Source organism: Antechinus flavipes, chromosome 1 (genome assembly GCF_016432865.1).
Source record: "Antechinus flavipes isolate AdamAnt ecotype Samford, QLD, Australia chromosome 1, AdamAnt_v2, whole genome shotgun sequence".
Lineage (NCBI taxonomy): Eukaryota > Metazoa > Chordata > Mammalia > Dasyuromorphia > Dasyuridae > Antechinus > Antechinus flavipes.
In genome coordinates this window covers 478481073-478499512 of record NC_067398.1, presented here as the reverse complement: position 1 = coordinate 478499512, position 18440 = coordinate 478481073, and the positions used below count along the sequence as shown (strand labels likewise).

The 18440-nt window shown below is 31.4% G+C and overlaps 1 protein-coding gene across 1 annotated transcript in view; it reads right to left on the bottom strand.

The window, feature by feature from the left end:
• The window catches only part of PRKDC (protein kinase, DNA-activated, catalytic subunit), a 159001-nt gene that overhangs the window by 90528 nt on the left and 50033 nt on the right, over positions 1-18440 (bottom strand). Inside the window, exons 28-36 of the mRNA XM_051970227.1 lie at positions 18093-18187; positions 15865-15964; positions 14049-14182; positions 11817-12071; positions 9422-9645; positions 8262-8470; positions 5305-5437; positions 3505-3663; positions 17-220 (exon numbers count right to left, since the gene is read on the bottom strand). Of these exons, the coding sequence (XP_051826187.1) occupies positions 17-220; positions 3505-3663; positions 5305-5437; positions 8262-8470; positions 9422-9645; positions 11817-12071; positions 14049-14182; positions 15865-15964; positions 18093-18187 (1513 nt within the window). The remainder of the gene's footprint in view (positions 1-16; positions 221-3504; positions 3664-5304; positions 5438-8261; positions 8471-9421; positions 9646-11816; positions 12072-14048; positions 14183-15864; positions 15965-18092; positions 18188-18440) is intronic.

Sequence of the window (18440 nt, the reverse complement as noted above, 5' to 3'; positions counted from 1 at the left end):
AGAAAATGTTCAATACCATTTTGGCATTATCCACAGATGATTTCATAAGTTCTAATATAGCAGTATCAAGATTTTTCAGCAGTTCAGTATTGATGACTTCTGAAAATAGGCTGTAGAAATATTCTCCATGGGAGAAGTTGATTAGATTCTTCTGGCAAGTTCCTGAGAGTGGCACAGAGAGAACCACTGTATTCAACAGAAGATTCACTAGCTCTTCACACTGTGAAAAGAAAAATTAATACTTATTCTCATTTCAAAATATAATTTAGGAAAAATATTTTTAAACAGTTGATGTTTTTGAAACAGAAAAGTCAGTACGCAAGAAATTAAATATTCAATATAATATAATTTTAGGCCTTTTTCTTTTGAAAAAAATTACTGTCTAGATCAAAACTTCTTAAAACTGTGGGCTTGAATGATTTATTATCAGTAAATGTATGATTTGTAACCTATTTTTATATATCTATATACAAAGAGTAAAGTAAAAATTTCTTAGGTGAAAAGGGGTCGTGAGTGAAAAAAGTTTAAGAAGCCATAATCGAGCTGATAAAAATCTATTTCTAGATAAAAATAAAAGTGGGATCTTTCAGTCACTGATTTATTTTAATTTATAACAAATAAATTGAGGAACACTAGTCCAACACCTCAATCTCTATAAAAGAACCTGGTTTGATACATAGTGTTATAGAATTCTGAACCTCAGTCACCTCAAATATCAAATAGATGACACTCTTAAGGGGAATACAGGCTCATTTTGTCCAAAATAAAGGTGTCATATTTCAAAGCTTTGGAAATAAACCACAAAAGATATCACCTCTTTTCTATTTTGCACAATGTAAGTCTGAAAGAGTTTTAAATTCCCATATAGCCCATATCATTCAATTTTCCCCACTAACTCTCACTTAGACCCCTCCTCTATCTTTCCAAATGTCACTATAGCAATGGAAAGATCTTAAAAAAATTTTTAGATCAGGTATGAGATGGAAATGATGTTAAGAAATCCACATGTTCTCCCAGGGTTTTTTCCCCCAAATGAAAATGTTTCATAAGGTTTTCATATATTGCTATATGTTTCTTTATACATTAAAAATTATGCAATGGGAAGAGTTTTATGTAAAATCATTTAAAACTACTTAATATGACTCATACAGAAAAAGATTATACAAATAACTTTGAAAACAAGAAAGTTGAAAGGCAAGATGGCAAAGAAAAAAGAATTATATTCAGAGATGAAGCAGTTTGACCCTGTCCAAGTCACTTAATCTTAGTGTCCCAGGCATATGAAGGCTAGTATCTTTCTCTCCTTCTAGTCTTCTCACATAGTACTTGCCTTCTGTAGTTGAGACTCTTCATGTTTTTCCATCTCCTATCTCCTTAATTTTGAAGAGTTTATCTCTCATTCCTGAACTCCTTCCCTTGGCCTCCTGACTCTAAGTTCAATACTCATTTTACCATAAAATAAAGGACCAGCAAGAACAAAACGTCTATATTCTATAATTAGTGTTAGTATAGAAGAAAATAAACTAGTTTTCATTTCTGACTAAAAAAAAAAAAAAAGAAGTACATCTAAATCTAATTATATAAAATTAGATCTATAGAAAAATTTTAACATTTTCAATTACTATCAAATGGAATAATTATTTCTAAATGAAAGTAATTAAAGTCAAATTCATATTTTAAAAGTTATTTTCAATAAGTTTATGGATTTTTTTTTCCCCTTTCTCAATTCTTTCTGAAAATACTCCTTCCTGTATCTGATTAACACTATAGCATGAACTAGATCAATTAATCAATGTGCATTTATTAAGAGCTACTATGTGCCAGGCTTTGTGCTAATTGCTGAGGTACAAATAAAGGCATAAGCAACATTCCTTTCCTCAAAATGATCACGTATTCCAATGAAGGAGATAATATTCAAATAATTAAACCAAGTCTTAAGTATCCCAAGATGGAAGACAAGCAATGAAAAGATAACAGAGTAGAAGATGCAGTGCCATATTTGAGGAACAAAAAGTTGGCCAGCCAGTGTGGCTGAATGCTAGATGCATGAAGGGAAGAAAAATATAAGGAGATAAGAAAAGTAGAAAGGGATTAGATTGTGAAGGACTTCAAATGATAAGAGATTTTATCTTTAACCTTAGAAATAACAGGGAGACACTAGAGTAGAGGAGTGAGTCAGATTTTTGCTTTAAAAAAATCGTATACAGCTGAATAGAGAATAGACCAGAATGGGGAAGAGACTTAAGATAGATGAGGAGGAGCATCAAAGTACTATCTGTGTTAATGGAAAGGGAGGCATATTAGAGATACTGTGAAGGTGAAATCATAAAACTTAGAAACTCCCTGGATATGAATGTGAGTGAGGAAGTAAAAATGATATCAAAGTCGTGAGCCTGAGTAAACAAATAAAATTGTGGAGCTCTGAACAGCAATAGGAAAGTCTGAAAGAATGGAGAGTTTGGATGGTTAAAAATAACAAGTTTTATTGTGGATATGTTGAGTTTGAGATGTCCACCGGAAACTCAGGTCAAGATGTCTGGAAAAATGCAGTTGGTGATGTGAGACCTAGATCTGTGCATCACCTGGATAGATTTACTCATTGAATCCATGTAAGTTGATAAGACAAGTTAGAGAGAAAAGAAATCTGTTTATTATATAAATTTTTTCTTTCTTTTAAATAAGTTTTTAAATCTACTAAAAAACTATCAATATTTAACAAATAGTAGATTCCCTTTAAATTAATAAGTTATAGACTCCTGTGCAACAAAAATAAGACAATTTAAAGGTAAATTTAGAATTACTTTCCTAATAGTAAAATTAACAAAAAGTTAATTTTTTAAAATAAGAATATTTAAAAGTAAATTTGAGTTTGCTATCTTAATATATTGCTTTCATTTAAATTTAACATGCCAAGCATGATAAATTTTGGAGGGAAGAAAGTTAAAAATAATGCAATTTTCACTACTATAAAGCCATTTTAGACTTGATAAGAAAAGTAAAAATTACCTGAGATTTTTTTTTTAACCAAAAATGTTTCCAATTTTACTAACAGAAAACAATGAAAAAGACAAAATGATTATTTCCTTTTTCACATTTTCAATTTTTTTTCATGAAAATCTATATTTCTAATCTGGCTATCCTAAACATTACTTGATAGGTCAGGTCTTGGCAAGGAGACAAGAACATGAAGAACAGGATATGCTATCAAGATTGGGGAAGCAAACACTTAATTTAAATTAAATCATTTATAAGATGTAATCATAGAACTCATAACAAATAAAATTTCTCTGGTGCTTTCAGATATTCGGAAATAAACCAGAATAATTTTTAAGTTAATAAGATATTAATTCCTCCAGAAGTCTTTTTACTACAATGTCCCAACTACTGAATGAGGTGTTAAATTCTATTTTTAGAAACAAAAGTGAGGAGCTACATATTTCTATAACTGAGATATATATATATATATATATATATATAATCACAAAACTCTGTTTTATTTCCTACCAATCCTCCAAAAGCAAAGGCCAGTTCCAGCAGTCCACTTGCCAATCGTTTACTACTGATTTCTAATGAGGGAAGGGCAGTCCTCTCATCTCCTGGTGCAATGCCTTTATAAACAACAGATAGGAGCTTAGTACCAATTGGATGGGGTAGGTCTGTAGCCTAGAATAAAATAGATATTCAATAATAAAATATTAAGCAACATTACAGCTATAAAACTTTTCCTAAATAATGTCTACCAAAAATATTTTGTTTTAGAAATTTCATATATAAATTGTCAAAAGATAACAACATATATTTCTCAAGGGGAAAAAAAAAAAACTAAGCTATCAACAAACCAAATAAAAAAATACCTTCATCAATAGTAAGGAAAAACAAATTAAACACACTAACATTCTACCTTACATCCACTAGATTGGCAAAGGGGACAGAAAACAATATTGATAATTGTTAGGAAGGCTATGGAAGGACAAGCACACAAATGTTGCTGCAGCTGTAACTTGGTCCAACTGTTCTGGAAAGCAATTTGAAATTATACCCAAAAAGTCAATAAATTGTGCATATATCCTTGACCCAAAGATACAATTATAAGAGTATACTTCAAGGTACTCATACTTTTTTTTTTATCCCTCAGACAAAAATATTGGAAATCAAGTGGATTTTCCATCAAGTAGGGAACGGTAATCAACTATGATCTAAGTGTAATGGTATACTCTTCTTATGGTACATGAATATAATGGATTATTGGGCCACAAGAAATTATGAAAAAGACAGGTGTTAAGAATTCTGGGAAGATTTATATGAAATGACAGAGTAAAATGAGTACAATCAGAAGCCATATTTGTACAATAATGATAGTACTATAAAGAAAAACAAATATAAAAGACTTAAGAATTCTGGTTAATGCACTAACCGTGACTCTAAACATGCCTGACACTCCCTAAGTGGAGAGGTGAACTGTAGTGAAGGTGTAGAAGGAGCATACATTTTTCAGATATAATCAATATAATTTTTTTTTTTACTGACCTATACTTATTACAAGGGAGGGTGCAAAGGAAATGATAATTATACAAAATAAAAAATGTCAATGAAACAGTTAAAAAATATAAATGAAAGCAATATTAAGTTCAGAAAGCACAAGCAAACAAAATTTAATGGTTAATCACATTAAACTTAATATACATATTTATTTTAAAATACTCATAGATTTAAGTTTGAGATACAATCTTCTCTTTATGATCTTCCTCATGTATGGAACTGTTATTTAACGATGGTAACTTGACTAAAAATAAATTTGTAAAGGTTATGTATCTTGTTCTTTATGAGTGAATCAGTTTCTTTACCTTGCAAGGTGTTTAATTTGGTAATGCAAACTCAGTTATATTTTCTAGGGTCAATTCTGCCCCAGCTGCCTAATTCTATATGCACACTACTACATATCTTTTAAAAAAACTTATTAATTACTAACTTTCTAATTCTGCAAGTGAACACAGATAATATGTAGAGGATTTACAGAAGTCCAACTGGAACTTTAACAACACAAATAATTTCAAAGAAAACTATCTGGCAAAAATTCAAGTTTTAAAACTTTATTTTCACTTTTAAATAAGTTCAACTTATCTGTTTGAAAGTATACCTGTGTCACTAAAAAGATAAAAGAAAATACTTTAAGCATTTTTATAACTGGAAATAGACATTCTTTTTTATATATTAAAGTTTCTTGATAAATAGCACAAATGAATGCAAAAATTCAATACAATCAAAACAACATGTAAATCATTCATTTTCCATCAAAATGTTTACCTGAGACTCTACTGTAGAATGCAAAAGACCTGCTTTATGAAGTTGTTTACACGCTGACAAGAGAGAAGCCAGATTAGCTCTATCAAATCGAGCATCTGAATTATATAAATCAACAGCACAAATGACTTCAATGCTGACCAGGTAAGAAAAGAAAAAAACAAAACAAAATTACTTTTTGATCTCAATAAATTCTATTAATACAATTTAGAAAAAGTGCTACATGAATTCATTTCTAGATTCATATTCTAGATAGAGCTAGATTACATGTAGCTAAAGTTTTGTCTATGCATCTTATTATTTATAGTTAATTTGAATTTAAGCTCTGAATTCATTAGCAAATTTAATTCATTAATTCAACAGATTGAATATTTACTACATGCAAGTTATTTAGTCTTATCTTAAATAATTATATAAAATATAATAAGGATTATATAAGATACACAAAAAATATAGTAAAAAGTGTACAGGGTTTAGGTGGAAGACTAGATATTTTTTCTAATCCTCATGACCTCTCTCCACAAAATAGGAATTATATAGCACAGGATATCAAAAGCTCTAATGAGTTAACAGCAAAGAAGACTAATTTCTTAACCCTAACTCAGTATCTCTACTCTAACCATTACAGTTCTTGGAAAACCAAAAGCCAAACTTTGCTAGGCTGGAATGGCAGTGAATCTCTACCACACAAGAGCTCAGCCAAAAAACTGAGGAGAAGAGAGTCTTGAGGCAGGATATCTGTGAGGGGCTATGTAATACTCCACTACACCTACAGGAAAGAATACAGAATCCAACGAAGGCTAGTACTATCCTTACAGAAATCATTTGGGGTAGAGACTAAAGCTGGACAAATGTGAAATAACCCAGCATGGGAGGTGGCTAACAGGCCTCCAAAGTCCAGTCCTTTGGGAAATCACAATCAAAAAGGAAGTTGTTTTAAAGTGAGCAACAGGATATTAAAAGGAAAAGACTGCAATTATCAAAAATTTTGATAGGAAAAAAACTAAGTTAAAGTAGATAAATCAATGGAGATATTAATAACAGAAGGCAAGATCTAGAGAGACAAACTAAAGAACATGACAAGTCAAAAAACCCAAATGCTAAAATGCAAGAAACAATACAAGAGAACTGTTCTTTATCCATGTCTGTCTCCTTTTTTTTTGTTGTTTGTTTCATTAAAGCTTTTTATTTCCAAAACATATGCATGGATAATTTTTCAACATTGAAAGAACACTCATTTTAAAAACATGAATTTGTTCCAACTCATACATTAGGGAATTAGTATGAATTTTGAGCCAGCTTACATGTGACTGCTTATGCAAAAAATATAACTCAAAAGCTGCCATTACTCTGATGCCAACTTCAGGTTTTTGTCACAATAAAGAGCCATATTTATCATATGTCTTCTAATGCAACAGTAAGTAGCTGTAGGTGCAGAAGAGCTAATCCATTATATCATCCTTGCGCTCTGTTCCCTAGTCTGCAAATTTTACTAGTCTAGGCTTATGAGAAATTGGACTCAGGTAGAGTAGCAGCTGGAAACATTGGACTGCTACTATTTACTGCTGTATTTATTTCTTCACCATTTAACGTGTATAAAACCATGCTACTATGTTAAAATTCCTAACTTTTAAAAAATGTGTCATTGATGAAGTTATTGAACATTGTGTCTTATATCCATTTTCCCCATAAACTTCTGGTTTTCATTGCTCAGTTTTGCACAGCTGGTACTTTTTTTTTTTGAGAAATATGTCAGTTATAGCAAAATTGATTGTACAACAGTAACAAATTATGAAAGATCTCAACCTTTCAGCAAAATACTGTAATTTTTTGTTTGACAAGGAAGCCATTTTGAATAAACAAAGTTTATGTGACAAAAGATATATTTTTAAAGAAGAATAATATGGCAGTGGCATATATGCTCAACTGGAAATAAGGAGTGACTAGAGGTAAAGACTCTAAATTATAACAGTTTAAGCCAGTGTTCTCCAAAGTGGGGGAGGTCATGGGATCCCTTAACTGGAAGGGATATGTGACCAGCCAACTGGAGGCTATGGAAATGGGTTATAACCCAGCTGTTCCTTAATAGATAATTGCAGGGCTTGTCTCCAATACAATCAAAATCTATCCTTATCTGTACAGGCTCTCTCAACTCTGCACCATTCCTCTGTGGTACAATTTCTCAACCTATACCTTACTAAACTAGGCAAAATTCTCTAAAGATATTTATAATATAACCAATACCCCTAGGATTCATAGCACCAACAGCAAATATATCATTGAGAAAACTCTACTAATCTCTATAACATATCTATTCCCTATCCTCTGATCAACTTCTGACTTGGTTCCTGGAGGGGCAGAATGAGTTAAAAAGAATAAGTTGTAATCTACATCACAGAACTTGTTGTTTTATGTTCACCTACTCCCACTCCTTTTCTAAACTTCTGCATCACCATAAAGGCATCAATCTCTTTCCAGAAAACCAAATTCACACTGCAATTGCCATCTTTCAACATCTCACTTTCCAAAACCTATCCAATCAGTTGTCAATCTTTTCTATCCCCACAACATCTTATATTTCTTCTTCTTCTTTCTGCTTTAACTCTTTAATCTAAATCATGACCCTATATACAGACCTCATTATCCTTTTGCCTGTACTTCCAACAAGGTACATGAAACTGTACCTTGAATGGGAACAGCTAAGTCTTAAAAAATAACAGGTTTTAGGAAGGCAATAAATTTGGTTTTTAGTTGAGTACACTACTGAAACATCCAGGCTGAAGTTGTCCAGTGAAAAATAATTTTTTCCAGTAAGAAATAATTTATTCTAGTATTCATATGCTTCATTTGAGGCATGACAAACACTGAAAATGTCACTCCTTATTTCTGATCAGCAACATAAAATAATTTTACTACAAAGCTATACTAAAGAAATTATTATTTTTAATTTAAATGCATACCTTTGTGGTGTTATTCTTTTCTTTATGTTGATTTCTAAAGATTCCTTATATGGAGATTTTTTTAAGGCTTTCAGAAGATTCACACAGACATTGGGAAGATTATTCATCACTTGTACATCAGCTATGTTAAAACCAATACTTGATGGATCACATAATGTTTTGACCAACAGTTCCATAAAGTAAGTGTTAAGTAAATCCTTCTCAAGGAGCTGTAAAAATGTTTGAAATTAAACAAGTTTTGGTCAACGGTTGCTAATATCCTTCTAACACCATAATTAAATTAATTTTATATTTGCAAAATTAGGCTAAGGATCTTTCCCTTTAAGATAATTGGATCATAAAATATTACACAAAGGATAGAATGAGGAGAGAAAACTAAATATTCAGCAACATTAGATTTCTTCTTATTCTAGAAAATGTGTATAATATGCAAATTTCATTTTTTCTTTTCAAAGATGATTAGCTCCTAAAAGACAACCCAAGAAATATTAAATAAGAACCTCTATTTAATAGATAATTTATAAATATCACTTTAAACTCAATGATTGAATAGAAAAGAAAATAAATACAAAGGACTATTAAAATTGTTTCAATTGTGTTTACCCGCTACATCCACTTCAATCATTAGATGACACAATTGAGTTTGATCTGTCACCTAAGTCCCTTTCACCAAAAGCTTTTTTTTTTAATATCCCTGAAGGCAATCCCAAAAGATGAGTTCCAAAAGTAGTCTAGGCAATATCAGTATTACTAGAATAAATGAAGGGCTTCCAAAAATAGCTTCCGCAACAGCATTACAAATTAGTAAGAGTAGTCAACTTTTGAATGATAACCCTTTGAATATATAAATTTCAGTATTTGTTTTTCAAACATCTCACTACTTTTTTCGTTTAAGTGCTTCTAGTTTTCACTTAAACAAGCAATTATCAAGACTACAGGATAAGATATCTTCTCCCAATATTACTTTTGACCAATTCCTGGCAATTTGATCCTAGATACCTATACATGCCTACAATTTCATTTGGCTAATTACTTAAGCTTTATCTTTAACCAGTGTGTTTAAAGAATTCTAAACTTGGAAAATGCTACACAATACAAGTATGATAAATAAAATTACATTATAAAGGTCATCAATTAAAAAGACTTTTTGGCATTCCTACCTTCCAGACATCCTGACAAGTATTTAGAAGCATCGAAGAAAATTCCATAATCCTGACCACAATTGTACACTTGCTGTAATTATATTCTTCTCTTTCTTGTGGGCTAAATACATTGCCTTTTACACCAGTGCCAAAGCATTTTTCTGCTGCTCTAATATCATGAAGAGCAATATTTTCTAAGAAAAAGCCCACAGCTTTCAAAAATGAAGACTTTGCTTTTGTACCTAGAAATAATTGTATAAGACAATTATTACACAATTTTCTAGTTCAAAACAAGTACAAGTATTTTATTCTAAAGCCAGAAGAGCTTTCATAAAAAGATACAATAAAAGAGGTACTTTATTAGAAAAAGTCACAATTTAAGACATTGTGAACATTCCAAGGATAACCAGGATGAAGAAAAGATTTTGAATTAATTCCACACAAATATCAGCAGAAGGAACTAAAGATGTCTAGGCCTGATGAAGAGAAGTCAAAGTGAGATGAAAGCAAAGGAGACATGTCAGCAATCTTCAATTACATGAAAGGTTGTCATGTGGAAGTGATTAGATTTGTTCCACTTAGCTTCAGAGACAGTCACCAAAAGCAAGGTAAAGAAGTTGCAAAAAGAACAATTTAGGCCAGATGTCAGAAAACATTTCCTACTAATAAGAGCTATCCTTCAATGGAATGGGCTGCCTCAGGTTCCCCTTCACTGGGGGGGAGGGGGGAGTTTCAAACAGAAGATGGGTAATCACTCATGTATGCTATAGTAGAGATTTCTTTAGGGGGCACATATTCTTATGATTCCTTTCAGTTTTAAAATTCTGTGCTTCTGTAATGGCCCAGTAAAAGTCAGAAAATGTAAAGTTTTCTCTTATCCTCCAAACAGTATTCGATTTCTGATTCTGTAGTAAAAAATGTAAATTATAATAATAAGCTTTATGAAGAACTAAAATATGTAATTAAAAGTACCAATAAAAACAATCAAATCTTAGAAATCAATTTTTGAGCTTTGGATTTCAGATTATAAAATTCTTTTAAAAAATGAAAATGCAAACATCTCCAGCCAGTTCAGTGGCAACATAATATACTATTAAGAATATGAAAGGTACATTAAGAAGTCATTCAAAAATCTTAAATGTAAAGTGTTCAGAGAGCTTAATATTAATTTTGTAATCATGAAGTCCCCTAACTAAATGAAATACCTATCTTTCAAAGGGGGAACCCTATCAATCTTTCTGAGACAACAGTGATTCTTCAATATTTTGGTCTCTGAATGATTGTAAATAAAAGACCCTGCAAATTATCTACACAACCAATTTTCATAAGCCAGATTTTTTTTTTAAGTTCCCTTTAGTCTACTTCTCTCCCAGTCATATATCCTTCCCTTCATGTATTTAAAAAAAAAAAAAAAAAAGACCAAGAAAAGGTATCAAAATAAGTTATTTAAGAAGAAACAGGAGGAAAAAATAAAGATCTTTGGGATATAACCCCATTCAATTCAACTTTACTGCCCTCTCCATTTCTATTACTATTGAAAGTCTATTTCATCTCCCCCCCAAAAAAATCAATGAGATACAGTTTAAAAATATTGAATCTGGAGCCTACTAAGTGGCACAATTATTTAAAGCAGTGATTTGTGAATTTTTTTCCTGAGTCATTCAAAATAAACAATCTGCCTCTTCCCCTTTGTTCCAGTAATGTTTGAGTGATTAATCCAGACATCAATACGTTAAATTCTTCAATTCAACCAAACACCAGGATGTTCTACTTTTTATATATTTTCAGACCATGGACCACAAAAGAACAATGGACACATACAGAGATCTCAGTTCTACTTCAATCAATTCCATCATTTTCAAAGGAATAAGTGATTTTAAGATATTAGCAAATTAAAACACAAGGACACAGAAAACAAGCAAAAAAAAAAAAAAAAAAAAATCAAAGGGACCTGATACATTCTTTAATGTTATACAAATTAAAATTTTGGAAACATAACATCAGAAAGTTAAAGTAGAACACTACTCATTAATTTCTCTAATTCCTAATAACTTAATAATTCAATCTTTAAGGATCTGTGATTTCATTGGTATGGGTACTCTTTCACCAGTTTATTTCCAAAAGCCTTAATAGATGATTTTTATGAGCTAATAAGGCCAAAAAATTGACCAAGCCTCTTACAAGGAGCTTCTCCAAACTTAGGCAGGCTCCTTACAGACCCTAAGTTCACTGATCAGCCTTTAGTTGAAGCTTCCCGCTTGGCAGCATCAATCAGAGGCACTGTTCTACTAGAATACTTTGGAGGTGAAAGGTCACATTTATTTCACATTTTTTAAACCTCTCAACAGAACTAAAATGGAATAAAAAATTTCCCAGAATAAAACCCAAAAATTACAGCCCAAATTTTACCTACCTAATATCTCTTGTGCTTTGATAGCTCTCTCTTCAATAAATGTATTATAACACTCCAAAGCTGCTAAAAGCATATCCATCCACTGCACAACAGCTCTTAAAGTAAAGGGTCCTTGCAAATCAAAGAGAGTAGGTTGAGCCAAGATTCCTGACAAATGTTCACTAACATTGCCTGCTCCTTCAAATCTATTTATGAGGAAAGAAATGTCTTCTTTTTTGAGAATGTCAGTTAACCAACAAGATGGAGATCTGTTGCCTTAAGGAGAAAAAAAAAAAGAATCAAAGTTTAATAATATCAGAATTTTTTTACATCAGAACCAAATCAGAAACATTTTACAAAGAACCAAATTTTTGTTTCTATAATTATATTATTATGACTAATGAAAAGCAGCAAAAGAAGAAAAATAAAAATTTTAATATATTGGGAATACAGAACTAATCAAAACATAACTTCTTTTAGGTTTTATGAAATTTCAGAAAACTTTTCAGGCCTAAGGTCATAAATATATTACCTTATCCCTATATACACTTTTCTTTATATATAAATATATCTTTTTTTTTTGGTGGTTGTTGTTCCAGACTTGTTACTTCACAAAGCAAGAAACTCAAGGAAAGTAAACTCCTTTTACCAATTTAAACGAACAATGGTTTTTTAACTTAATGTGTTGCTTAGGGCACTAACTTAACGTGTTGCTTAGGGCACTAAAAGTTTAAATTTGTACAGGACCACACAACCTATAATATCAGAGATACTATTTCAACCAACGTCTTCCTAATTCCAAGATCTATACAGCTACACCTCTACAATTAAATACTACATAGTACTAACAAAGGCAGCATGGCAGAGGAAAATGAAGGTAAACCCTCTCTCTGACATCTGATAGAGATGACCATTTTGATATATGATACTCTCCACTAATGATGAGCAACTTTGATATTCATTCCCCCTTGGTGAGGCAAAAATTATTTTAAAAGAAATAATATGATCAAAAGATGGTTTTGGTTCCTATGTAAACAATTCTGCCTTAAATTCAATGCACACAGAAGTCATCTACAATTCCCAACATTGTGATAACATTGTCCTCTTTGAAAATGAAGGATGAACAACAATAATAAAATTTAAAAGTATCATCATTATTAAAATATAATTTGTTTCTGTCAATTTCAACAAAGAAATATCTTGTGAATTTTCTACTACAAGTGGAAACTATCATTCTTTTACATTTTTAGAGAAAAAAGGGTCATCTACCTTCATACAGCAATATCTATTACTTTATAATTTCTTTTGGATATCTTTGATAAAGATTTATAAAGAATTTCACAAAGAAAGCAATGTAGTATAATGGGAAAGTTCCTGGATTTGGAGTCCAAAGACTGGGTCCATAATAATATCTTTGCAACTTATAACACGTAACATGAGAAGGCCAATGTTGCTCCTTGTGATACAAATTTCCTCTCATCTATAAAGTAAAGGAGGCAGGCCTGAGAGGGCCTCTCAAGTCTCTTCTGGCATTAAATCTATTACCTACGAACTGCAGGCATAAATCAAATTAACTGTTGATATTTCTTCTGTATCTCAGAAGAAATGAGAAACGGCTTTGATTCATGAATTGTAGCTTACCTGTAATAAATAAAGTACCCAATAATAACAGTGAGTGAAGAATAAATTCACTGGCTTCATTAGAAAGCCATTTTTAATAATATAATTTAGTGGCAAGTATTTTCCTGCAAAGATTGGATTAACTTTTTTCTACTACTGTTTATTCCAAGTCTAAGACCCTTTAGTGATAGATATGTAGACATTTAGGGATACCACATGTTGAAATAGCACAGTTCAATCACCTTTATTTCATTAACTGGCTATTAAAAACAGTGCATATTAACTATGTTGAATACTGTATGAATAGTTTGTTTTTTAAGGTAAAATTAAGTGGAATACACAAAGTAAAAACTATGAAATTAAATAACTGAAAATTTAATTTAAAAAAGTTATAGAATTCAAAATTATTCCCTCAATATCACCATTCAGCAACAGCCATTTGTGCAGCTACTGAATTACAAATCTTTTTAATCAACAGATTTAACAGTTTTAAAGTTTTAAAGTTAAACAACTTAAAAAAAAAAACCCACACAATATTTATACACTCAACTGATATAAAAGAAAAATTTTTTAAAATAAACTTCAACCTCTGCATAAATTAGCATGTTATTAACAAAACATTCATCATTGTACCTGGTAGCAAAGGAACAAATTTATAAAAAAGTTCTATAGATTTGTGTCTGCATTCTGTTTGGGGGCGTCCACACTGTGCCAAAAGCCACTTCACCAGATCCAATAAACACAGTGTTTGGACAGGTGGAAATCCACTGAAATAAGAAGTCAAAAATTGCCAATTAGTGAACATTATTGACCCTAATCTTACTTTAAGACCCAAGCTATTATCTTTCAAAACTTAAAAAGCATACTGCCATCATCATTATAACTAACATTTATATAGTGCTTACAAATATGCCAGGCATTGTACAAAAAGCTTTACAATTATCATCTCAATTGATCCTCACAACAACCTTGCATGGCAGGTGCTATTATCCCCATTTTGCGGATGAGAAAACTGACAAAATGGCTAAGGGCCTTGGTCCAAAATCACACAACAAATAGATGTCTGGGCCACATTTGAACTCACTCATATTCCTGACTCCAAGCCCAGAGTCCTGCTTCTTCTGACTCCTTGACTTTTCTCTGGCACACTCCCATACCTAAAATACTCTTCCTCAATCTCTTCATTTCCTTTAATATTTGGCTCAAATCCAACCTTCTGAGGAGATCTTTTCTTATCTTTCACACTGCTAGTGCTTTCCCCTTGAGGTTACCTTCCATTTGAACTATATATTTTGTATGCACTTTTTTTCTTCATGTTTTCTCCACCTTAAGATTATGACATCCCTGAAAGGAAAATCTATGCTTCTGCCTATTTTTTGTACTCCCTGTGATTAGAAAAGGGCCAGGTATATAATAAGCATATAGTAAATTCTTGTTCAATGACTGCCTCCTATCAGGGTCTTCTCTCCAAATATTACCTTAAGCTGAGAGCCTCATGATTTTTCATCTGGAATATTAATATAATCTATTAACTAGTCTCTCATTAGGTTTCTTTTCTCTCCAATTCATCTTTCACACATCTACCAAAATAATCTAAAGCATAGACCTGTGGCCATGCCTTACCATTAATCATTAACATTTACTGACTTCTTACTGCATCAAAGATTAAATAGAAGTCTCTTATGTTATCCTTTCAAGCCTTCTAAAATTTAGTTTCTATTTACAATTGTTCTCTATTATTCTCCTTTACACATCTGTGTATAGTGAAATTAGCTACTGAGGTTTTCCTCAAACTTGGTTTCATTCTATTTGTCTTCATGTCTGTGTACAGATAGTGCCCCATTCTTAATTCTAGCACTTAAAATCTACCTCTGACAATCTCTGACTGACTCTTCACAATGGTGTTTTATTCAATTTGGTTTGTATTTATTTAACCACAAGATGAACTCTTTCATTAAAATGTAAGATCCCTGAAGGCAGTCACTGCTATTTTTTGTCATTATATCATCAATACATAAGCACTTGAATTAAATTAAGTTGAATTATTAAAATATTTCTTTCATTCAGTCAAATTCCATAATTATTAGTATTATATAATAAGGGGATGGGAACAACCAAAAAAAAAAAAAAGAGAGAGAGAGAGAAAGAATTTTCTTTCAAAAAGATCAAGTAAACTTAAACCAAATATTTCATTTACTCTACAAACCATATAATCCTTTCCAGTGTTTGTTACCTTTAAAAGGACAATTTTGATGTTTAAAAAAAGTGGGGGGGGAAGGGGCAGCTAGGTGGCACAGTGTTTAAATCTGACCTCAGACACTTAACGCTTCCTAGCTGTGTGACCCTAGGCAAGTCACTTAACCCCAATTGCCTTAGCCAAAAAAAAAAAAAAAAAAAAAAAGTCTATTAAAAAAAAAAAAAAAGAAAAGAAAAGCAGAATAGTACCAACCGAGGTAAACGTCGTTTTTTGGGCTTATTTAAAGTGATGTGCTTTTTTTCAATTATGCGCGTAAGGTGATCAATAGCATCACAACATTGTTGAATTGTACCTGTTCTCAAAAAAAAAAAAAAAATTATATGTACAAAAACAATTTCAATAGGAATTTTATTATAAGAACTTAAATTCTAGTCTTCAAGGGACTCATCTACCTCATTTTATAGATGAGGAAATTGAGTTCCAAATAAGTTAAGACAACTGAATTAACCCAAATCTTAGAGTTGTAGGTACCAGAGCCAAGATAGGAATTAAGTCTTCTGATTATAAATTCAACCTTTTGTGTCATACCACTGTCTTCCTATTAACCATTTCTTGTGTTATCATTAAAGGGGAAAAGTATTCTTTTTTCATAGATTTTGCTATTTCTCAAACCTTCAAATGTTTTTAATACATACATAATTTCTTATGTCCGTCCTTCAATCAGAAAATCACAAACTGTCAAAAAGGAGCATATTTTACTGTTGGTGATAAATGAGGACAATAGAAAGGCATTTCAGCTACTTTAAAAAGACAATTAACACTTCACTTATCTATCAAGTAAAATACTGGTAATATCAACCATCCAGAGCTAAGATGTAAAATCAGTAACAATAGTAACAGCAGCAAGCATTTAAACAATTCTTCATGGTTTGCAAAGCACTTTACAGAGACTAGATCTAGCATCAATAGTCTCCTTCATTTTGCAGGCTAAAGCTTAGAGAGTTTAACTTATTTGCCCAAGTTCATACAGCTCATTGATATTAATTGACATTTGTCTTCTATTTGCTATTATTTTTTCCTGATTTTTATTTTGGGCAGCTCTTGAACCCCTTCCATGGAAGAGAGATTTAAGTTACTAATTTGATTATAGATATTTATTGTGTACCTTGCATGTGTGAAGTACATTATGCAGAACAGAAGGAATAAGTATATAAAATACATGTCCCACAATAGAGAAAACATGGTTATTCCATTAAGATATTATACATATGAATACATCCAGCCATTCTGGAGAGCAATTTGGAACTGTGCTCAAAAAGTTATCAAACTGCATACCCTTTGATCCAGCAGTGTTACTACTGGGCTTATATCCAAAGAGATCCTAAAGAAGGGAAAGGTACCTGTATGCGCACGAATGTTTGTGGCAGCCCTGTGTGTAGTGGCTAGAAACTGGAAACTGAGTAGATGTCCATCAATTGGAGAATGGCTGAATGAATTGTGGAATATGAATGTTATGGAATATTACTGTTCGGTAAGAAATGACCAACAAGATGATTTCAGAAAGGCTTGGAGAGACTTACATGAACTATTGCTGAGTGAAATGAGCAGAACCAGGAGATCATTATACACTTCAACAATAATACTATATGAGGATCAATTCTGATGGAAGGCAATGAGAGGATCCAAATCATTTCCAATTGATCAGTGATAAACAGAACCAGCTATACCCAGTGAAAGAACACTGGGGAATGAGTGTGGACCACAACATAGCATTTGCTCTCTTTCTGTTGCTGCTTGCTTGCACTTTTGTTTTTCTTTCCAGGTTATTGTTTAACCTTCTTTCTAAATCCAATTTTTCTTGGGCAACAAGATAACTGTATAAATATGTATACACATGTTGTATTTAACATATACTTTAACATGTTTAACATGTATGGGACTACCTGCCATCTGGGGAAGAGATGGAGGGAAGGAGGGGAAAAGTTGGAACAGAAGTTTTTACAAGGGTCAGTGTTGAAAAATTACCCATGCATATGTTTTGTCAATAAAAAGCCATATATTTATATATATGTATAAAAAGATATTACATATAAGTGAAGTTTTTAGATAACTGAAGCTTTGGCAAGTTTAAGTATTATTATTATTTTTTTTTTTTTTAATACATCCACTTAAAAGAAAAAAAAAACTTCCTAAAATCTCTTCCTGATTAAACAGGGTTTATCACTAGAAGTTTAACCACCAGGTAAAGATTTTCTTAGGCCAAAACAACTTATTAAAGTGTTTCATAAAACATACAAGGGCTATACAATGCCTTGTTAAAAGAAATAAAATTAAATTTTTAATCCCAAGCCTAAGAAAATATTTCATTTTTAAAGGGCTACTTTATGTTCACCTGAAACATTTTTATCACACTGAAAATATTCAATATTACTATCTTAATAGTAATAAAAATAAAACTTTTTCTACAAAGTACAACCTACCTAAAGATTTTTCATCTGCATGAGTTAAGGCCAAACTTTCCATATAAATAACTAAAGCTTCAAAGACGAACTGTTCTACAAGGGCCTCCTCTTCTCTGTAAAATAAAAAAAAAGAAATATAGCAAATAAGAATCAAATAAAGTAATAGAATAGGGTAAATAAGTAAATGGAATATAGTAAATAAGAGTAAAGAGACCTAAAAATAAAATAATTTTTAAATATGTTAATTTGAAGTATTATCTCAAAAGTAAAAATTTCAAAAGCATATCATTAGACTATATCAATTATAAAATACCGCAAACAGAAATTAGGCATGGACCCACACTTAACACCACATACCAAGATAAG